The 18,393-nt window shown below is 43.2% G+C and overlaps 1 protein-coding gene across 1 annotated transcript in view; it reads left to right on the forward strand.

Annotated features, from left to right (window-relative positions):
• The window catches only part of LOC137868748 (A disintegrin and metalloproteinase with thrombospondin motifs 15-like), an 18,364-nt gene extending 434 nt beyond the window's left edge, over positions 1 to 17,930 (forward strand). The window contains exons 1-8 of the mRNA XM_068705645.1: positions 1 to 652; positions 2,669 to 2,801; positions 7,909 to 8,076; positions 11,355 to 11,638; positions 11,722 to 11,899; positions 12,134 to 12,309; positions 13,420 to 13,595; positions 14,714 to 17,930. The exon at positions 1 to 652 is cut by the window's left edge and continues 434 nt beyond it. Coding sequence (XP_068561746.1) covers positions 1 to 652; positions 2,669 to 2,801; positions 7,909 to 8,076; positions 11,355 to 11,638; positions 11,722 to 11,899; positions 12,134 to 12,309; positions 13,420 to 13,595; positions 14,714 to 15,491 — 2,545 coding nt within the window. The 3' untranslated portion in view covers positions 15,492 to 17,930. The remainder of the gene's footprint in view (positions 653 to 2,668; positions 2,802 to 7,908; positions 8,077 to 11,354; positions 11,639 to 11,721; positions 11,900 to 12,133; positions 12,310 to 13,419; positions 13,596 to 14,713) is intronic.
• Positions 17,931 to 18,393: the final 463 nt, after the last annotated feature.

Below are 18,393 nucleotides of genomic sequence, written 5' to 3' on the forward strand. Positions count from 1 at the left end.
CTGCTTCTACTCCGGTACCGTCAATGCGGAACCGGACTCCTTCGCCGCGCTCAGCCTGTGTAAAGGTCTCCAGGGGGGGTTCGCCTACAACGGCATGGAGTATTTCATCAGCCACACCGGGACCGGAGACGCTGGATACTCTTTCAACGGGACGCACGTCATCCGCCGCTGGACACGCGCCGCGCACTCGGGCGCGAACTCCACCAGCAGGTGCGGAGTCACACCTGACGCCAACTTCAGCGCGTCCCTGGAGAAGTACAAGCACATGAGCGGGCTGGAGGTCGACGGCTTAGCTGACACGGTGTTGAAAACCCTGGGCAGGTCAAAGAGGTTCGCCTCCATCCCCAGGTTCGTGGAGGTGCTGGTGGTGGCGGATGAATCTATGGCTGCATTCCACGGGGACGACCTGAAGCACTACCTCATGACCCTGATGTCGGTGGCGGCCAGGCTGTACAAGCACCCCAGCATCCTCAACTCCATCAGCATAGTGGTGGTGGACTTCGTGGTGATAAAGGAAGCCGACAAGGGGCCGAAGGTTTCCACTAACGCAGCGCTGACTCTGCGCAACTTCTGCTCCTGGCAGAAGAAGATGAACAAACACAGCGACAAGCACCCGGAGTACTGGGACACGGCCATCCTGTTCACCAAGCAGGTAAGCAGGTCACGCTTCACACCGGAGGTGGACAGATATATAGAATATAGAAAAGAATAGGATAGAAAATGCTGCAGTTGATCACAACTTGTGCATGGACGGGTTATGAGACAATGGGTGCAGACCAGGAGGCAACCTCTGGTTCTCTGAAATGAAGCCAGTGGTAAAGTGTGTTAAAGCTGCATTCTCTCTAGTGTCCACCAGGGGGCGACTCCTCTGGTTGTATAGAAGTCTAGTCTAAAATGACTCTACTTCTCTCTTGATTTATTCCCTCAGTAAACATTGTAAACATGAGTTTATGGTCTCAATCTCTAGTTTACAGTCTTCTTCAATACAGCATGATGTTCATTTAGTACATTATGCTCTATTTAGAGTCAAACAGACCATAAAGCAGGGGATGCGTTAGGGGCGGGGCTACACGCTGATTGACAGGTCTGTATATACGGTGTATAGGTCCTCCTCAGTCCAGATATGGTCACTTCCTGTTCACCGGTTGCTAAAAAGGCCAAAATGCTGAACTCCACAAAACCAATGGGGGACGTCACGACGACGGCCCCTTCTGATGTCCTGTCCATCCTGTAAAATGTGTTTGTAGTCATTTGATTGACTCTACATCAGTAGCTATGAACTGTCCCTGTGTTCAGCTGTCCATTAACCTGTGTGTCGCTGACTGCACAGCCCTGCTATAGTCTCCTTCCTTTGGTCCAATGAGTCACTGGAAAAGAACAGCAGAGCCAGTTCCCTCTGTCTGGTTGTTAATGCCTGCTTTCCATGAGGTCCAGTTTGGTTCTGGCTGTCCATCTGATACGCGGGCTCGCTCCTTGACTGCACAGCGACATGCAAAAAAAAAAAACCCTTTAAGGTAAAAAATCACCGCAGTAACGGAGACAAAGATCCGTTATTTACACTGAGGGCAATTAAAGGCAGGAGAGTCCGGGGTCCGGCGCTGTTGTCCTTGTAGGGCGCAATGGGTGCAGCTGGCGAGATGGAAACAGTCTGGTCATAGGTTATGGAGATAACGTGGTGTGGAATACACATGGCTGGCAGAGGGTGCTTCTGGCGTGACCGGGCCTCATCGTAACACTGGGTTTAACAAGTTCACCGTCCACTATGTGTTTGTTTTCACTCCTTCTTATTGATGGAACACAAAGACACAGATCAAAATGAACTTTAGGTAGACTACACAGCCATGCTAGCAGCTTCAGAGTCGTGCTTTGAGCTAAATGCTAGCATGCTAACCACAGTCTGTGTATAAGAAGTGGATGTAGTCGCCATGACGTCATTCACTGGTTTGTGGATTGCCGTTTTGGCCGTCGCCATCTTGTTTTTTTTGCAACCAGTGAACAGGAAGTGACCATATTTGGACTGAGGAGGAGTGACTCTGGTAGAGACCTGTCAATCAGCGTGTAGCCCCGCCCCTAAAGCATCCCCAGCATCCATTTTGACCGTATCGCCCAGCCCTAATTCAGAGGATCACCAAAGTTAACTCAATGGATCCTGAGGGAAACATAAATGTCTGCACCAAATTTCACGGCAATCCATCAAAAACAGTTGTCGAGACAAGAAATAGGGCTCAACAGAGTCATTAGGGTTCATCCTCTGGGGATCACGAGTGTTTACAATTTCAGGGCTTTCTATTGAAAAGCTGTTGAGATATTTCTGACTGGACCAAATTGGTTACAATGACAAAGTTAATCCCAAAACTGTCAGATGTACTTAAATAGAAGTTGGTTGTGGACTGACCCAGCCACATGCAGGTGGGACTCTTCTAGTCCCTCACAACAACTCTTCTTACCTCTGTGGTGGGCTATCTCCCCTGACCCTCTGCCTCAATGTGTTTTAAGAACAGAGCACCAATAAACAAACCACAGGCCCATGTGCTTTGTATTAGTGCTCATTCTGTAGCTGGAGGCACAGACGCACAAAACATGTTTGGAAACAAGAGTCCAAGTCTCCAATCGCACTGATCAAGATTTGTATGAAATAAAAGTTGAAATTACCTTTTTGTGTCTCCAGGATCTCTGCGGGGCGACGACCTGTGATACGCTGGGGATGGCTGACGTCGGGACCATGTGCGACCCGAAGAGGAGCTGCTCCGTCATCGAGGATGACGGCTTGCCCTCCGCCTTCACAGCGGCCCACGAACTTGGTGAGCGAGTTGTTTGGTTCAGGCAACAAAACCAACAGTTAGGTTTAGGCAACAAAACCAACAGTTAGGTTTAGGCAACAAAACCAACAGTTAGGTTTAGGCAACAAAACCAACAGTTAGGTTTAGGCAACAAAACCAACAGTTAGGTTTAGGCAACAAAACCAACAGTTAGGTTTAGGCAACAAAACCAACAATTAGCTTCAGGCAACAAAATCAACAATTGAGTTCAGGCAACAAAACCATGAACAGTTGCAATTTGCAGCTATTTGAACTCAATGACACTGTGCTGTGGCCTCAGAGGGAGATGTGCTCCAGAGCTGCATACAAGCTCACAATGTCAAAGGAATTCTGCTTTGACAGACGCACAATCAGCGTGGAAACCAGCCCAGCCGGGCGGTTCTGTAACTTTCATGATGATCTACTTGGCTGTGGTTCTCAGTCCTGGTCCCAGCAGCTGTTTGAGTTAATTTACCTGATGTTCACTCTTTAAATCAGTCCCTCATTAGTAAGTCTCAATCAGAACCAGCAGGTCTCTGAGAACAAGGTGGAAATGTGTTTGTGTTAGACACCACAGCTGCACAACATAACTCTGCACACTGGCAGCTGCAAATGGGAAGCGAGAGATAACAGGGAGACAAATCTGACGGCATGAATTATTGCTCATGATAACATTATACTAACAAATGTACACTTATCTTGAACATTCCAGTTAGTCTGTGATGTGAAGGGACAAATGGAGCAAAAGACAGAACAGAACAGAACCCTCACTGCTCTTTAGGAGGCAGTTTGCACTTCAGGCTAAAATGTCCAATCCTCTATAAGAGTATGGTATGCGGTACAGCGTGCTTGAGCACACACTCATGTATATAATCTGCCAAATTAGGCATGAATTATGTCAGTTGGCGTTGAAATGGCTTCGGGATAGTTATTTTGGGAAATACATATAGAGAGAGAGAGATTGACAATCTGAAATATTTGTGCACAGTCGATAACTTAAATAAAGATAACTTTTTGTCGTTATCGCTCAAACTGTCAATATAATCTGACAGCTGTACATAAAACAGATAATCTGTGAAACAAAATCCGGTTCCTATTTGCAAGATTCTACCCACAGACTTTATATAAGAAGAGGACGTAGTGATCGTGACGTCACTCGTTGGTTTGTGGACGGATGTTCGGCGTTTTGGCCGTCGCCATCTTGGTTTTTAGTAAACCAGTGAACAGGAAGTGAGCATATCTGGACTGAGGAGGAGTGACGTAGAGACGCCGTATACGTCTCTGGTAGAGACCTGTCAATCAGCTTGTAGCCCCGCCCCCTAAATCATCCCCTGCTTTATGGTCTGTTTGACTCTAAATGGAGCATAATGTACTAAATGAACATCATGCTGTATTGAAGAAGACTGTAAACTAGAGATTGAGACCATAAACTCATGTTTACAATGTTTACTGAGGGAATAAATCAAGAGAGAAGTAGAGTCATTTTAGACTAGACTTCTATACAACCAGAGGAGTCGCCCCCTGGTGGACACGAGAGAGAATGCAGGTTTAGGACACTTTAGGAATGACTTCAGGAAGTTGACGTCTGATTCCATCACAGCCCGAGAAAAAGAACCGATCAGAGCCGACGACTTTCTTATCACAGCTGTCAATCACTGCCGGTGAAGCTCGTTAACTCCGATCAAACTGTAAAACTAGGCAGCGCTGATCAAATATGAATCCAGATTCTTCTACTGCATTGCTAATTTCTCGTCCCAAATGTTTTCAGAAACGTGTTTCGACTTTCGAATTTTGCAGTTAAACAGTAAAACGGTAAAACATGTGATGTGGAATCTTCCTAAGTTTAGGAATACAACTCTAAAGCTCTCCTGGCAAACAAACAGCTACATGCTTCCTAAAGTCTTGTTGTCGCAGTGAGGTCGCCAGGTTTCATTCAACCGATTCAGAGACCAAAACCGACCGTATTTTGCAACTTAGCCGGAAATGCTACAATGAAGTACCGGTCAGATGTTTGTCAAGAAATACCTGTCATTTTACAATACTTTCATGTACAGCTTTAAAACCACCAAGATACATTGTGTAAATCAGACAGTTTAAGGTGTATATTTGTATACTTTGGACAGTTTAGCTATTATATAGACAATTTTAATGCTAAGCTAGGCTAGCTAAGCTGGCTCCAGCTTCTTACTTAGACACGAGATTGATATCAGTTATCTTAAAATGCTGAACTATTCTTTTCTATTTTAAAATCACTGTTTCTAAAATGACCAAATATTGATTGACATAACATGTAGCTGTTTCATGGTGAGAGTACATCTACAGCGCTGCAATGTTTTCTCTGTTAATCTGTAATGTAGGCTGACGTAATGTTTGCAGTTTTACCCAAAAAAGCTCCTTGTTTCAGCTTTAACTGTAAAAGCAGCTGAAGTTGAACACTGCTAATCCTGCTTTTTCAATAAAACTTAATGGGTGGTATTATACTTGTATTCTGCAGTTTGACAAACTGTCTCGTTAAGGCAAATCCTATTCATAATACAAGTGACATTTCTTCTTTTTTTTTCTAATTATAATCAGCGGTTGAGGCTTTAAAAGAAGCAAGACTCCTGAAACCAGATGCACAAGTAACTCCCGAGGCCCCGAGAGAGGAATTGGTTTACACTGTCCTCATATATGTTAAGTCATTTCCTCCCAAAATGGTCCCGTTTCATGATTGAGAACACTGTTTTTTTTTCTTTTGGAAAGTACTTCATGTTCATATTTAAGGAGTGAAATGATTTCCTTGGGAACTAAATTTCCCCGTCAGCCCCGGTTTAGAACATGGACGTATGTTCCCATGCATAGCTGCATTCCTGTCTGCTATGACATCAGCCTCAAATCAGTCCAGTTTGCTTTGCCTCATACTTGCATGTGTGTTGAGGTGTCTGCTAGAAAGTTTCTCTTTTTGTTAACATGTTAAAACAGAGGTTCAGTCTCAGGAACATTTCAAGGATTAGAGCTTTTCTTTCACGCCAAAAAAATCTGGAAACCGTCATCCACGCATTCAAAACTAGTCGATTACTTTCACCGGCTACCTGTTGCTTTTAAAATTGATTTCCATCAATCACATCTCTTATTGCCAATTTACCGAGATCCTCGGATGCGTCGAACTTGTCGTACCGAGGTCATAAAGGTGGTAGAGCCTCTGCAGTCAGGGCTCCTGGACTGTGGAATGGTCCAGCCCAGTATCATGGCAGTGTCGTGTACATGAACACGAAGTGTCTGTTTGTTGTCTGACAGCATGAAAACAACGCCAATGGAAAGTCAATTAGAATCCTTATTGGTGGTGGACACACAGATTAAATGCATCTACGTGACGAAGAAACAGTCAGAGCAACGTGACTTTATAATATCCCAAAAAATGATTAATGTTGGTCGGGAGGGGAGGTGGATCCAACAAACAGGACGTTCAAATAGAAGACGTGTTCAACACCGCGTAGTGGTTTCATGGTCGTGGTTTTTCAAACAACTTGAGACAGTTTTCTCTAAACTTTACTTTGTGCTTTTGTTGCCTAAACCTAACTGTTGGTTTTGTTGCCTCAACCTAACTGTTCCTAGTTTTGTTGACTAAACCTAACTAAGTAGGTTTGTTGCCTCAACCTAACTAAGTTGTTTTGTTGATTAAACTTAACTAAGTAGTTTTGTTGATTAAACCTAAGTAGTTTTGTTGACTAAACCTAACTAAGTAGGTTTGTTGCCTCAACCTAACTAAGTTGTTTTGTTGACTAAACCTAACTAAGTAGTTTTGTTGACTAAACCTAACTAAGTAGGTTTGTTGACTAAACCTAACTAAGTAGTTTTGTTGACTAAACCTAACTAAGTAGGTTTGTTGCCTCAACCTAACTAAGTTGTTTTGTTGACTAAACCTAACTAAGTAGGTTTGTTGACTCAACCTAACTAAGTAGTTTTGTTGACTAAACCTAACTAAGTTGTTTTGTTGACTAAACCTAACTAAGTAGTTTAGTTGCCTCAACCTAACGAAGTACTTTTGTTGCCTCAACCTAACTAAGTAGTTTAGTTGTCTAAACCTAACTAAGTAGTTTTGTTGACTAAACCTAACTAAGTAGTTTTGTTGCCTCAACCTAACTAAGTAGTTTTGTTGTCTAAACCTAAGTAAGTACTTTTGTTGCCTCAACCTAACTAAGTAGTTTTGTTGCCTCAACCTAACTAAGTAGGTTTGTTGACTAAACCTAACTAAGTAGTTTTGTTGACTAAACCTAACTAAGTAGGTTTGTTGCCTCAACCTAACTAAGTAGTTTTGTTGACTAAACCTAACTAAGTAGTTTTGTTGACTAAACCTAACTAAGTAGGTTTGTTGACTAAACCTAACTAAGTAGTTTTGTTGACTAAACCTAACTAAGTAGGTTTGTTGCCTCAACCTAACTAAGTAGTTTTGTTGACTAAACCTAACTAAGTAGGTTTGTTGACTCAACCTAACTAAGTAGTTTTGTTGACTAAACCTAACTAAGTTGTTTTGTTGACTAAACCTAACTAAGTAGTTTTGTTGACTAAACCTAACTAAGTAGTTTAGTTGCCTCAACCTAACGAAGTACTTTTGTTGCCTCAACCTAACTAAGTAGTTTAGTTGTCTAAACCTAACTAAGTAGTTTTGTTGACTAAACCTAACTAAGTAGTTTTGTTGCCTCAACCTAACTAAGTAGTTTTGTTGTCTAAACCTAAGTAAGTACTTTTGTTGCCTCAACCTAACTAAGTAGTTTTGTTGCCTCAACCTAACTAAGTAGTTTTGTTGTCTAAACCTAAGTAAGTACTTTTGTTGCCTCAACCTAACTAAGTACTTTTGTTGCCTCAACCTAACGAAGTAGTTTTGTTGTCTAAACCTAACTAAGTAGTTTTGTTGCCTCAACCTAACGAAGTACTTTTGTTGCCTCAACCTAACTAAGTAGTTTTGTTGTCTAAACCTAACTAAGTAGTTTAGTTGACTAAACCTAACTAAGTAGTTTAGTTGCCTCAACCTAACGAAGTAGTTTAGTTGCCTCAACCTAACTTTAGTTTTTACTACCTAAAAGACTACTTGACTCTAACAACCTTCCGTCTGTCCCCCCTCGTCCCTCAGGCCACGTCTTCAACATGCCCCACGACAACGTGAAGGCATGTGAGGAGGTATTTGGGAAACTAAAGGACAACCACATGATGTCTCCCACACTGATTCAGATCGACAGGAGCCGGCCCTGGTCCGTGTGCAGCGCCGCCATCATTACCGAGTTCCTGGACAGAGGTCACGGTTAGTAAACACTTCCTGTACACGTCTCTGGACTCGCTAATGCTGTCCAGGCTTCATGCTCTCAGCTGGTTGTAATCTAATTGTGCTCACACAAAAAAAGGACCTTGGCTCTATTCGGTTATATTTGTAATTTCAATATCAGTTTCAACTTGGAAGTCACATACACTTATTTTATGTTACAATTCATACCCAATCCTCACCAAATGTAGGTTCAACTCTTTCAAACACACTTCACAGTAAATAACACCAATAACAAGAGGACAACACCTGATAACAGCATAATATCACTAATCTAACACCATGTATACGTTGACAATCAATCAATAATGAAGACGTTTGTAGCAAAATGGGACTACAAACTGCTTTTCCCTGCACAGCTCTGTTGTACAATGTCAATAAATAACCTTGTAAATGTAGATTTCCAATGTGTTATTTCCACGGTCATGGCAAGTTCAATCAATATCTGTGAACATGAGCTGCTCTCTCTCAAAACCCCAAACCAGGGAAGGAAGTATAGAGTATCAAGTATGATGTGGAGCTGCTGCATAGACAATGAATGGGAGACTGATTTTGTGTTTTTTGTAATCAGAGGAGCTTTATTCTCAGCTGTGAAGCAGAATATGTACTTTATACTGTGCTATTGACCCGGCTGCTCTAAGCGTCGTCTATAACGTCTTTAATTCATCGCCTGTGTTTACTTTATACTTAATGAAATCACACATTTGAGTTTTGGATTTAGAAGAAAGTTGTTCATGTGTAAACAGTTTGGACTGTCTTAGACCAGAGACATAATATGTATGCGTTTTTTTAAATGGCCTTGGAAGCTGCACTCACCTACTTGCTTTTGTATATGAAGAAATCACTATTATATATGTCGATCACTGTGTAATGTGACAGCAATCACCTGTAGCGATGTAGCTTTGTTCAGCTCTTTGTTTTGGTTTTCTGGCCCACAAACTTCAATGTCTTGGTTCAGTCTCAGCAACTGGGTTTCTTGACACAGCAGGCAGCTGTTTTTACCCCAAAAAAAGCTCAGAAGGAAAAAAAACAGAAGAAAGTTAGTGTTTATCTGCCAAACTGAGTGGAACGTTTAGCAGATTTTCATCTTGGGAGTTGATGAGGACCAAAACAGATGGTGAACGTGACTGACATGGCCAGAAACACAACAGGCCCGCCCTAGACACACACATGTGGACACAGCTGAGGTCCGATCTGTTTGGTTGGTGGACGCCAACATTTGAATGGCGCTTGCCAAAGTTTGAATGGTGCTTGCCAACGTTATGATGGTGCTTGCCAACGTTTGGTTGGTGGACACCAACGTTTAACTGGTGGACGCCAACGTTTGAATGGTGCTTGCCAACGTTTGGTTGGTGGACACCAACGTTTAACTGGTGGACGCCAACGTTTGAATGGTGCTTGCCAACGTTTGGTTTGTAGACGCCAACGTTTAACTGGTGGATGCTAATATTTGGTTGGTGGACACCAACTTTTGGTTGATGGATGCCAACGTTTGGATGGTAGATACCAACGTTTAACTGGTCAACTTTTGGCCGATGTCCACTTGTACAGCAGTTGTCACGTCACAGTAAACCTGTTGAAGAAAAAGGAATATTTTCTCTAACAGATAAGTTCATGATGAAATTAGGAAATAATTGATCCCAAAGCACATTAAAACCGAGCCTCAATGACCTGGCATGGGATCTGGATCATGGTCTAGAAATCTTGTTTGAACAACAACTTGCAGCACCCAGCTGATTCCTCACAGCCTCGGGCAAAGCTTTGAGAAGTGCTTGCGAATGACAAACGGACAGAATCGCTTATGTTATATGCTGATCAGAGCTAAACAATTAAAAGGGCATTTTTGATGTAATATCTGAGTATATTTTGTTGTATGTTGGTGTTGTCACATCCAGATATAAAGTAACTATTGTACAGTGGTAGATGAGAGCAGAGAAAAAAAATAGTTTTCTAAGACACCAAATGTCAGAATGGGAGCATTTCATTATAGAACTAACACCAGAGTCTCACTTGCCTCAACAGAAATGTGAAACACTTTGTGGCAGAATTACACTGGAGTTCAATAAACTGAACAAGTGTATTCGAGGAAGTATTTGTTCCGTGAGATGTAATTTCATATGCTGATGATGACAGAGTATCCACTTCCAGTATCCACGTTCAATAAAACATTCCAACGTGTATTAATATATTACTCTGCTTCTTCTCCTCAGTGGCTCCTTTATGCCAAGTCTTTTTCTGTCTGTGTGTAAACTCTAATAAGTGACTGTCGACCAGCCCACTTACTTTAACAAGCAAATGAGCATTTACTAAGTTTAACGCGGCTGTCTTTTCTACATGAGTCATCCACTCAATCTAAACATGATCTGGTGCCTGTACTGTCTCACATAGACAGCTTGCATTCTGGCTTTGTGCAGACTGAAGATTCAGTACCAACAGTTTAAAGCTCATTCATGAGCTTTCTTTTAATGTTATAATCCATCGTTTAATAGTCCTGCAGCTTTGCACAACCTGCAGTCAACATCACCTTAAAAGGACTAACCAGAGCACCCTCCTAATGCACAACAGTTTGACAGAGCAACATTCATTCTTTGGGACATTTGATATGATAAAGTACGTGTGTTCCTCCCACTTGATAACGAATAAAGTTTGTTTTAGTCTTTTGGGGGATAAGGGTTGGTAATCTTCTTCAAAAACATATTTTGTTATATTTGTTGAAATTCTCTATACATCTCAACAGTAATCAATAGGTCAAATGCTCTGACAAAAAAAAAAGATGGTATCTGTGGCTGTTGCAGGACTAACAGCAGCCATGTTGGTTGTTTACATTCATGTCGATAATTTGGGGGGAGTGGCTTGAGAGGAAGGCCTGACGGGACGGACTAACAACTTTCTTGCTACATTTAACAGCTTTTGAAGCTTGTGCTGTGGTAAAAGAGATTTAATTGTATTATTTAGATTTTTAAGTTCTCCTTAATGCAACATTATTGATCTATTGGCCACATGGCTGCAGTGCAACAAGCTGCAAACAAAACATTGACATAATACCATATTACTAAGTTGATATGGCGTGATATGGGTTAGCAAACAGCAGCATTCGTGTTTCTGTCCAACAACGTAAGTCCGGTAATCCCCTTTTCCTTTAGCTACTGTACATGCTAAACATGTAGCGTTAAGCAGGTTTATTAGCTTAATGCATTGAAAACAGTTTTCAATGTGCATGCGCTCTGATTGGTTGTAACATTGCTGGTTTGTGTCTTTAGGAGACTGTCTGCTGGACCAGCCTCAAAAGCAGCTGTCTCTCTCAGACAACCTGCCCGGTTCCAGCTACAGCCTGCACCGCCAGTGTGAGTTGGCGTTCGGCCCCGGCTCCAAGCCCTGCCCGTACATGCAGCCCTGCTCCAAGCTGTGGTGCACCGGGAAGGCCCGCGGCCAGCTGGTCTGCCAAACCCGACACTTCCCCTGGGCGGACGGCACCGGCTGCGGCAACGGCAAGGTCTGCTACCGAGGAGCCTGCACGGAGAAGAACAACACCATGCACATCAAGGTGAGGGTGCGCGGAGAGCGATGGTGGGTTCTTCTATATCACAGATTGATGTACCGTTGAGCCTGTTTTTTCTTTTGTCCCAGGTGGATGGCCGGTGGGGGAAGTGGGGAGCATTCGGAGGTTGTTCCCGGAGCTGTGGGGGAGGAGTTCAGCTGGCCAAGAGGGAGTGTGACAACCCCGTTCCTGAGAATGGAGGCAAATACTGCTACGGCCTTCGCATCAAATATCGCTCCTGTAACCTCAACACTTGTCCTGAAACAGGTACGCTAGTCTCTGTTTGAATACGTTCACACAGTAAGACACACTTTAATGGCTGAGAATATTCAACAAAAAACATGTTCCCCAAACAGTGATTGTCCAATTAACTTTGCAGAAGTTGTAGCAACCAAAAACATGTGAGCACAATTGTAAGGAATGGATTAAACTGTAAGAGGTCAACAGTGTTGGAGTAGTTGTCAATCTAATGGGAGGTTGTTGGTTTTTTTACGTCTCCAGGTAAGAGTTTCCGCGAGGAGCAGTGTGAGGCGTTCAATGGTTTGAACCTGAACACCAACAGACTGGGTTCCACTGTGGTTTGGGTTCCCAAATATTCGGGCATCTCTCCCAAGGACAAATGCAAACTGATCTGTCGCGCCAACGGGACAGGGTACTTCTACGTCCTCGCTCCAAAGGTACGTAGCTGATTTAATACGTTAACTGTTCCTCAGAGTGGCCACAACATCACATCTGTTTTAGTAATGAACTATTTTTCTAATCATTGTAAAACATGGAATAAGTTCAAGAACATAAGATTACTTTGATCATATATTTGCATTAGTAAAGTACAAAAACTACTTCCAGTTCGTGTTGTTACAGCCTGTAGACGATGCTGTTAGCTTTCATTGCTATGAATGAAAAAAACAAAGTCCTGCCCAGGCGGCAAACTCCGGTTCTGAAAGGTGAAGCCAATGCTGCAGAGTCTTCAACCTGCATTCTCTCTAATGTCCATCAGGGGGCGAAAACCAAAGTCTTGCCACACTTACATCTGTCTGTTTGACTCTAAATGGAGCATAATGTACCAAATGAACATCATGCTGTACTGAAGAAGACTGTAAACTAGAGATTGAGACCATAAACTCATGTTTACAATGTTTACTGAGGGAATAAATCAAGAGAGAAGTAGAGTCATTTTAGACTAGACTTCTATACAACCAGAGGAGTCGCCCCCTGATGGACACTAGAGAGAATGCAGCTTAGAGCTAAGTGTGCATCAACTGTTGCACTCACGAATGCAATCTGAACTCTTTGTCAGTGAACATCTCATCGTGAGTCAAAAGCTCACAGGAGGTGTAGTTGAAACTTTCATAGAAGCAGCGCTCTGTTCACAAAGGTTAGGCGTGTCACTGCCCGGTGTGATTTGTTCCTTTATTCCTTAGTGAGCGGTGATGTGTCGGTGCCTTAATAAAGAGCGGTGAGAGTGGTGAGAAAGGGAAACATGCAGGGAGAGCATCACCTCACAGCTGTGGCTTGTCAGCAACTATTTATGCAACCAGAAAGGAAACAAGCTTGTAGCAGCGATGCTATCCAACCTCTCGTTTACACTATAGTTCACTGTACACTCCCTCTGTTGATACTTTCTATTTATATACCTCTTTGGTTCATTATGTTTGTTTAGTTAGAAGAATAAAGTATGTATGTGGTGGAGCACATATGTGGCAAGTCTCGCTCTTTCCTCCCCCCTTGTTGTTGTCCTTGCTTACCTGTCATCCAGCTTTAAGATGTAACGTCCTGAAACCCTGCAGGTGGTGGACGGGACGCCCTGCTCTCCTGACACCTCGGCTGTATGCGTTCAAGGAAAATGCATCAAGGCGGGCTGCGATGGCAAGCTGGACTCGAGCAGGAAGTTTGACAAGTGTGGCGTGTGTGGCGGCGACAACCAGGGCTGCAAGAAGGTCTCGGGAATGTTCACCAAGCCTGTGTAAGTAGTCTTTGCTAGATGTGTGTTACTGAAAAGGAAGGGATGACTTCACGTTAGCTTCACTCTCAACAGGTATAGAGGTAGAAATGGCCGACACTTAGCTCACACCGAGGCCCCGATTACACCGTGAGGCGTCGCAAAAGGCGCGGCCGCTTCATTGTGATTAGAAACCGCTAATATCAACGATCTACCGGCATCAAGACAGGAAGTCAGTGGTAAGGTAGTAAAGCCCGCCTCTTGCTTGATTTGATTGGCTGCCTCGGTAAAGTTTGTCGTAGACAAGTGCTGCGACTAAACCAAAGAAAAACAGCGGTTTTGCGGCGGTTTTGCAGCGGTTTTGCAGCCGCTCGTCTCGGTGTGATTGGCCCCTTCGGCAGTGTGTTCTATATTTATGCAGTGATTCCCAATATTTTCATGGAAATAAATCTGCTTTATTCTAAACACTAATGAGAAATGGTTTGAGGTAAGTTTAGCCGACTACATCTGGCTCTAAATTAAGAATTCAAATACGTTATTTCCACCGTCTAAGAAAGTTCAATCAATATTTCCGAACATGAGCTACTCGAAGCCAGAAACCAGCAGCCTCAAACATGTGAAGTCCTTTTGTATGAAGTCTGGAGCTGCTCCATAGACTGATATTGTGGATCCACAGAATGTCTGTTTTCCTTTTTAAATCCAAATCAGTTTTTAGAAGTGTTTTTTGACATCTGTCACTCGTGTCTTTTTTGTCCCGCTTAGTGAGGGGGTAAGTTTGCAAAGACTGCTGTTTAAATAACACAAATATCAAAAATGTACCATATACTCAGGACATCAGTTGGACAGTTCCACACTTAATATATTGATAACATCACACATTTGAATTGTAGCACTCGAGTGTCTGAAGTTCAGGGGATTAAGCCGTAGTGGCATCGGTTCCATCGGTGTAGTTGCAAGGACAAGTACATGAGCACATATACCGATAACAGTGCATCCCTAGTCTCTGGAATCCTTTACATTGATGATCTTTCACCATACATGAAGTACTTTTTAAGTTCTATTAACATTCATTGTCTTGAAAGACTAACCGGTGGCCATTCAGCATCGTTAATGCTCTTCATCTCCACGCTTTCCTTTTTTAGTCACGGCTACAACTTTGTGGCGATGCTGCCCGTCGGAGCTTCCAACATCGACGTCCGTCAGCGCGGCTACCGAGGGATGGTCAGCGATGAGAACTACTTAGCGGTGAAGAACCGCCACGGCAAGTACCTGCTGAACGGCAACTACGTGGTGTCGGCCGTGGAGCGCGACCTGCTGGTGAAGGGCAGCTTGATGCGCTACAGCGGCACCTCCACGTCCGTTGAGATTCTTCAGTCCACCCGGCCGCTGCAGGAGCCTCTGACTGTGGAGGTGCTGTCTGTGGGGAAGATGACTCCGCCCAGGGTGCGCTACTCCTTCTACATCGCCAAGGAGAGCAAGGAGGAAAAGACTCTGCGAAAAGAGGACAAAAGCCACGCGGCGCACAACAGCGTCCTGGCGGACAACAACAGGGTGGAGGTCAAGAAGCAGGTGATGAGTAAGAGGCCGGTCAGTCACTGGGTGACAGGAAGTTGGGATTCGTGCACGGTGACTTGCGGTAACGGTCTGCAGAAGAGAGCGGTGCACTGCCAGAGCACGGAGGGGCGTCCGGCGGTGGACTGTGACGGCGCTGACAGGCCGGTAGCGGTGAGAACATGTGGGGACCCGTGCCCCGTGTGGGACGTCGGGACCTGGTCTCACTGCTCCAAGTCCTGTGGGAGGGGCTTCAAAAGGCGGCCGGTGCGCTGCGTGACACAGAACGGCCTGAATCTACCCAGAGACCACTGCTCTGGGAGGAGGAAGCCTCAGGAGCTGGACCTCTGCAATCTGAAGCCATGTTAGAGCAGACGCAGACACCAGCCCAGGGACTTATTTTTGTCAAATTTGACGATTTGACTCAAACCTTCGTGATAATGATCCCATGGCTGCGTTGGGCGGAAACACTCTCCAATGCTGCCTGAAGGGGCGTCTGCTACACCGAAGAAAGCCAACGGAGACGGAGAGGGTCTCCCTCCATTGTTTGTAAAAGACAGACATCTGTTTAGACAGGAGAGCTGTCTTCTTGTAAACTGTCAAACCATCTGCCTCGGGTTTTGACTCGCGGTTGGTCTACCTCTACCGGGACAGATGCCTGAGCATGTACAGAGAGAGTCACGGGGCAGGAAAGATGCAGAGACGGTGATCACACACGTCTGTTTATTGGTATCATTACTCGCACGGGATGACGTTGCAACAGCAAAAGAGAACCGAAAGTCCAGGACACAAACAGAGGAAGCGTGGTGAGGTTCAACCTCAGAATCTCACCTGTGAATTGACATTTTTCACTGAAAAACTTCTCAAAATGTGAAACACAGTACTGTATCACTCGAGCAACATCCAGGACCTGATGGGTCCGTGCAGTTTCTACATCGTTCTGTTGTTTTGTTTGTTCTTGATTCCGTGCTATTGGCTGTTTTTCTGGTGCAGAATAATTTAGAGCCGCAACGACTAATTGCAAATTTTGTCGTTGATCAGTTGGATCTACGTAACGTTTTACGGCGCGCCGACGTCTCCGTGGGGCAGTAAACCAGCCGTCTCCGTCTCTGGAGTAAACATTTAGAAAGTACAAAGGCAAGCACAAAGATTACAAGTTATAATATAAAAAACATAGTAATGGACAGAAATACGTAGTTTGTTTTCTCTACGTGTTGTGATGGATCACTGATGGAGCTGCTGTAAAGCTAACCCTTGGTAAAGCTAAAATTAACTAAAAGTATTTCTGTCTGTCACATTTGTTTTGTACATTTAGAACCTGTAATCGTGCGTTTGTCCGTCAAAATGGACACAAATCTGCCGTAGATTCAGCCGACGCTAATTAACCGAAACAAAGTAATTTCACAGATTTAGAAGAAAACATTCCAAATGTGTCCCAGTTGCAGTTTTATGTGAATGACATCAGCTGACAGGAAGTACACATGGACCCAAGCCGATGCCTAGCAATGCAATTTAGTTGTAAAGGTCTTTAAATTAACGTTATGGAGTCTGAAGTGAATCCTTCAAATCTTCATACCTGAAAGAACATATTTAAGCAAAAGGGCAAATAGACTACAATAAAAAACAGTAGACGCTAAATACAAATAGAAATTCATGCACGGCTGCATTGGGGATGTGTAGTAAAAGAACACTGTACAAACATATAAGGAGTAAGTATCAGATTAATAATGTATTAATAATTAATCAAAGTAATAATCTACAGATTAATCGATTATCAAAAGAGTCGTTAGAATAATCAGATCGAAGCTTCACAAACTTTATATTTTACAAAATGAACAATAAATCCTTCGCTCTCGATCGGCCTGCACTCGTAACGACTTCTTGTGACCAAAACATTAGAGATATTTTTATAAGAGTAAACATAGTTCAGATGTGAGACGTTACGCTCTGTATTCAGTGAACCAACCGACGCTCAGCTGTTTGATGCCAAAGAATCCTAACTTTTAAAAAGCCTTGGTGCTGAGAGACACTGTCTGCTACAACAAGTGCTCTGTGACCCACTGTGGTCGTTAATAAAACCAAAAGGGGACAAATCAATATTTGATATTATTTCTAGTTTTATATTAATTTGATGCAATCCCGATCGCTACATTTAGATGGAACAAATCAAACAAACGTCAGCGTTCAACCACACATCAACCACCGCACTACCTAAAGTCTCCTTCTGATATACCTTACAAACATGAACACACACTGTGTTAGTTTAAAAATAAAACACCAAAGATGGTTTAATAAGCTGATTTGATGCTTAGTGGAAGGTTGGGCTGTAACGGTGCACGACGTTCACGGTTAGGCAAACAAAGGGAAAACAAAGGAAATGCAAAACACTTACTTATTTTTGCTCATTGCCCATAATTCTTATTTTAACCTTTAAGGCACTCAAATACTGCCATATTGACAATGATACATAAATAAATATATTAGATTAAAAGTAAATTAAATGTTTCCACAGATATACCCGACTTCAGCTTAACGTTCGTCGGCATCACAATAATCTCGGCGTTCATGGTGCTAAATTAACCCTTTTAAACCGACACGTCCTTCAACGGAAAATGAAATGACTTTTAGGACCAATTCTGCCATCTAAAAAGACGGCATTGTACAGTTAGTTCTTCTTCTTGTTTCACATCATGTACAGTTGATGTTATTTTTTATCAGTTGTGTTTTGTATTGTATACTATGTATACATTCATCTAGCTGTATAAAATAAAGTATATATATATATGTATATATATATATATGAGAATATGCTGAATCATGATTCATTTTTTTTCAAGCAGTATTGATATTTAAGACAACAGGGAAACGCTACTTTCCTCCTGTCAGTCTGTTCAACATGCTGGATGGACATCTGTTGTGTCTTGAACGTCTCCCTTTGCTCCAGCAGATTTCTGCTGTCCCGGGCAGTCTTCCCTCACATGAGGAGAGACAGTCTTGATACCTCAGCTCTTCTCCAACAGAAGCGCGACCGCAGATGAAAACACGTTCATTCATCCACTTTGGTATTCTGCTGACTCAAGCTGTGCTGTGAAAACACACCCGGTTTGGCCAGCGGCTGCCCAGTAAAGCTCGATGCATTGTTGGACGGACGTCCCTCAGACCAAGGATTTGACCCACATGAAGGTCCATACTCATATCAATGTTTGTGTATAGAAGGTGTGGATGGTTTGCACTCCACACAGCTTATTGTTTGAAAGGTCAGTTAAAAACC

The sequence above is a fragment of the Cebidichthys violaceus genome, unplaced genomic scaffold (genome assembly GCF_023349555.1).
Source record: "Cebidichthys violaceus isolate CVI_PGR_0920_01 unplaced genomic scaffold, fCebVio1.0.p SCAF_1, whole genome shotgun sequence".
Classification (NCBI taxonomy): Eukaryota; Metazoa; Chordata; class Actinopteri; order Perciformes; family Stichaeidae; genus Cebidichthys; species Cebidichthys violaceus.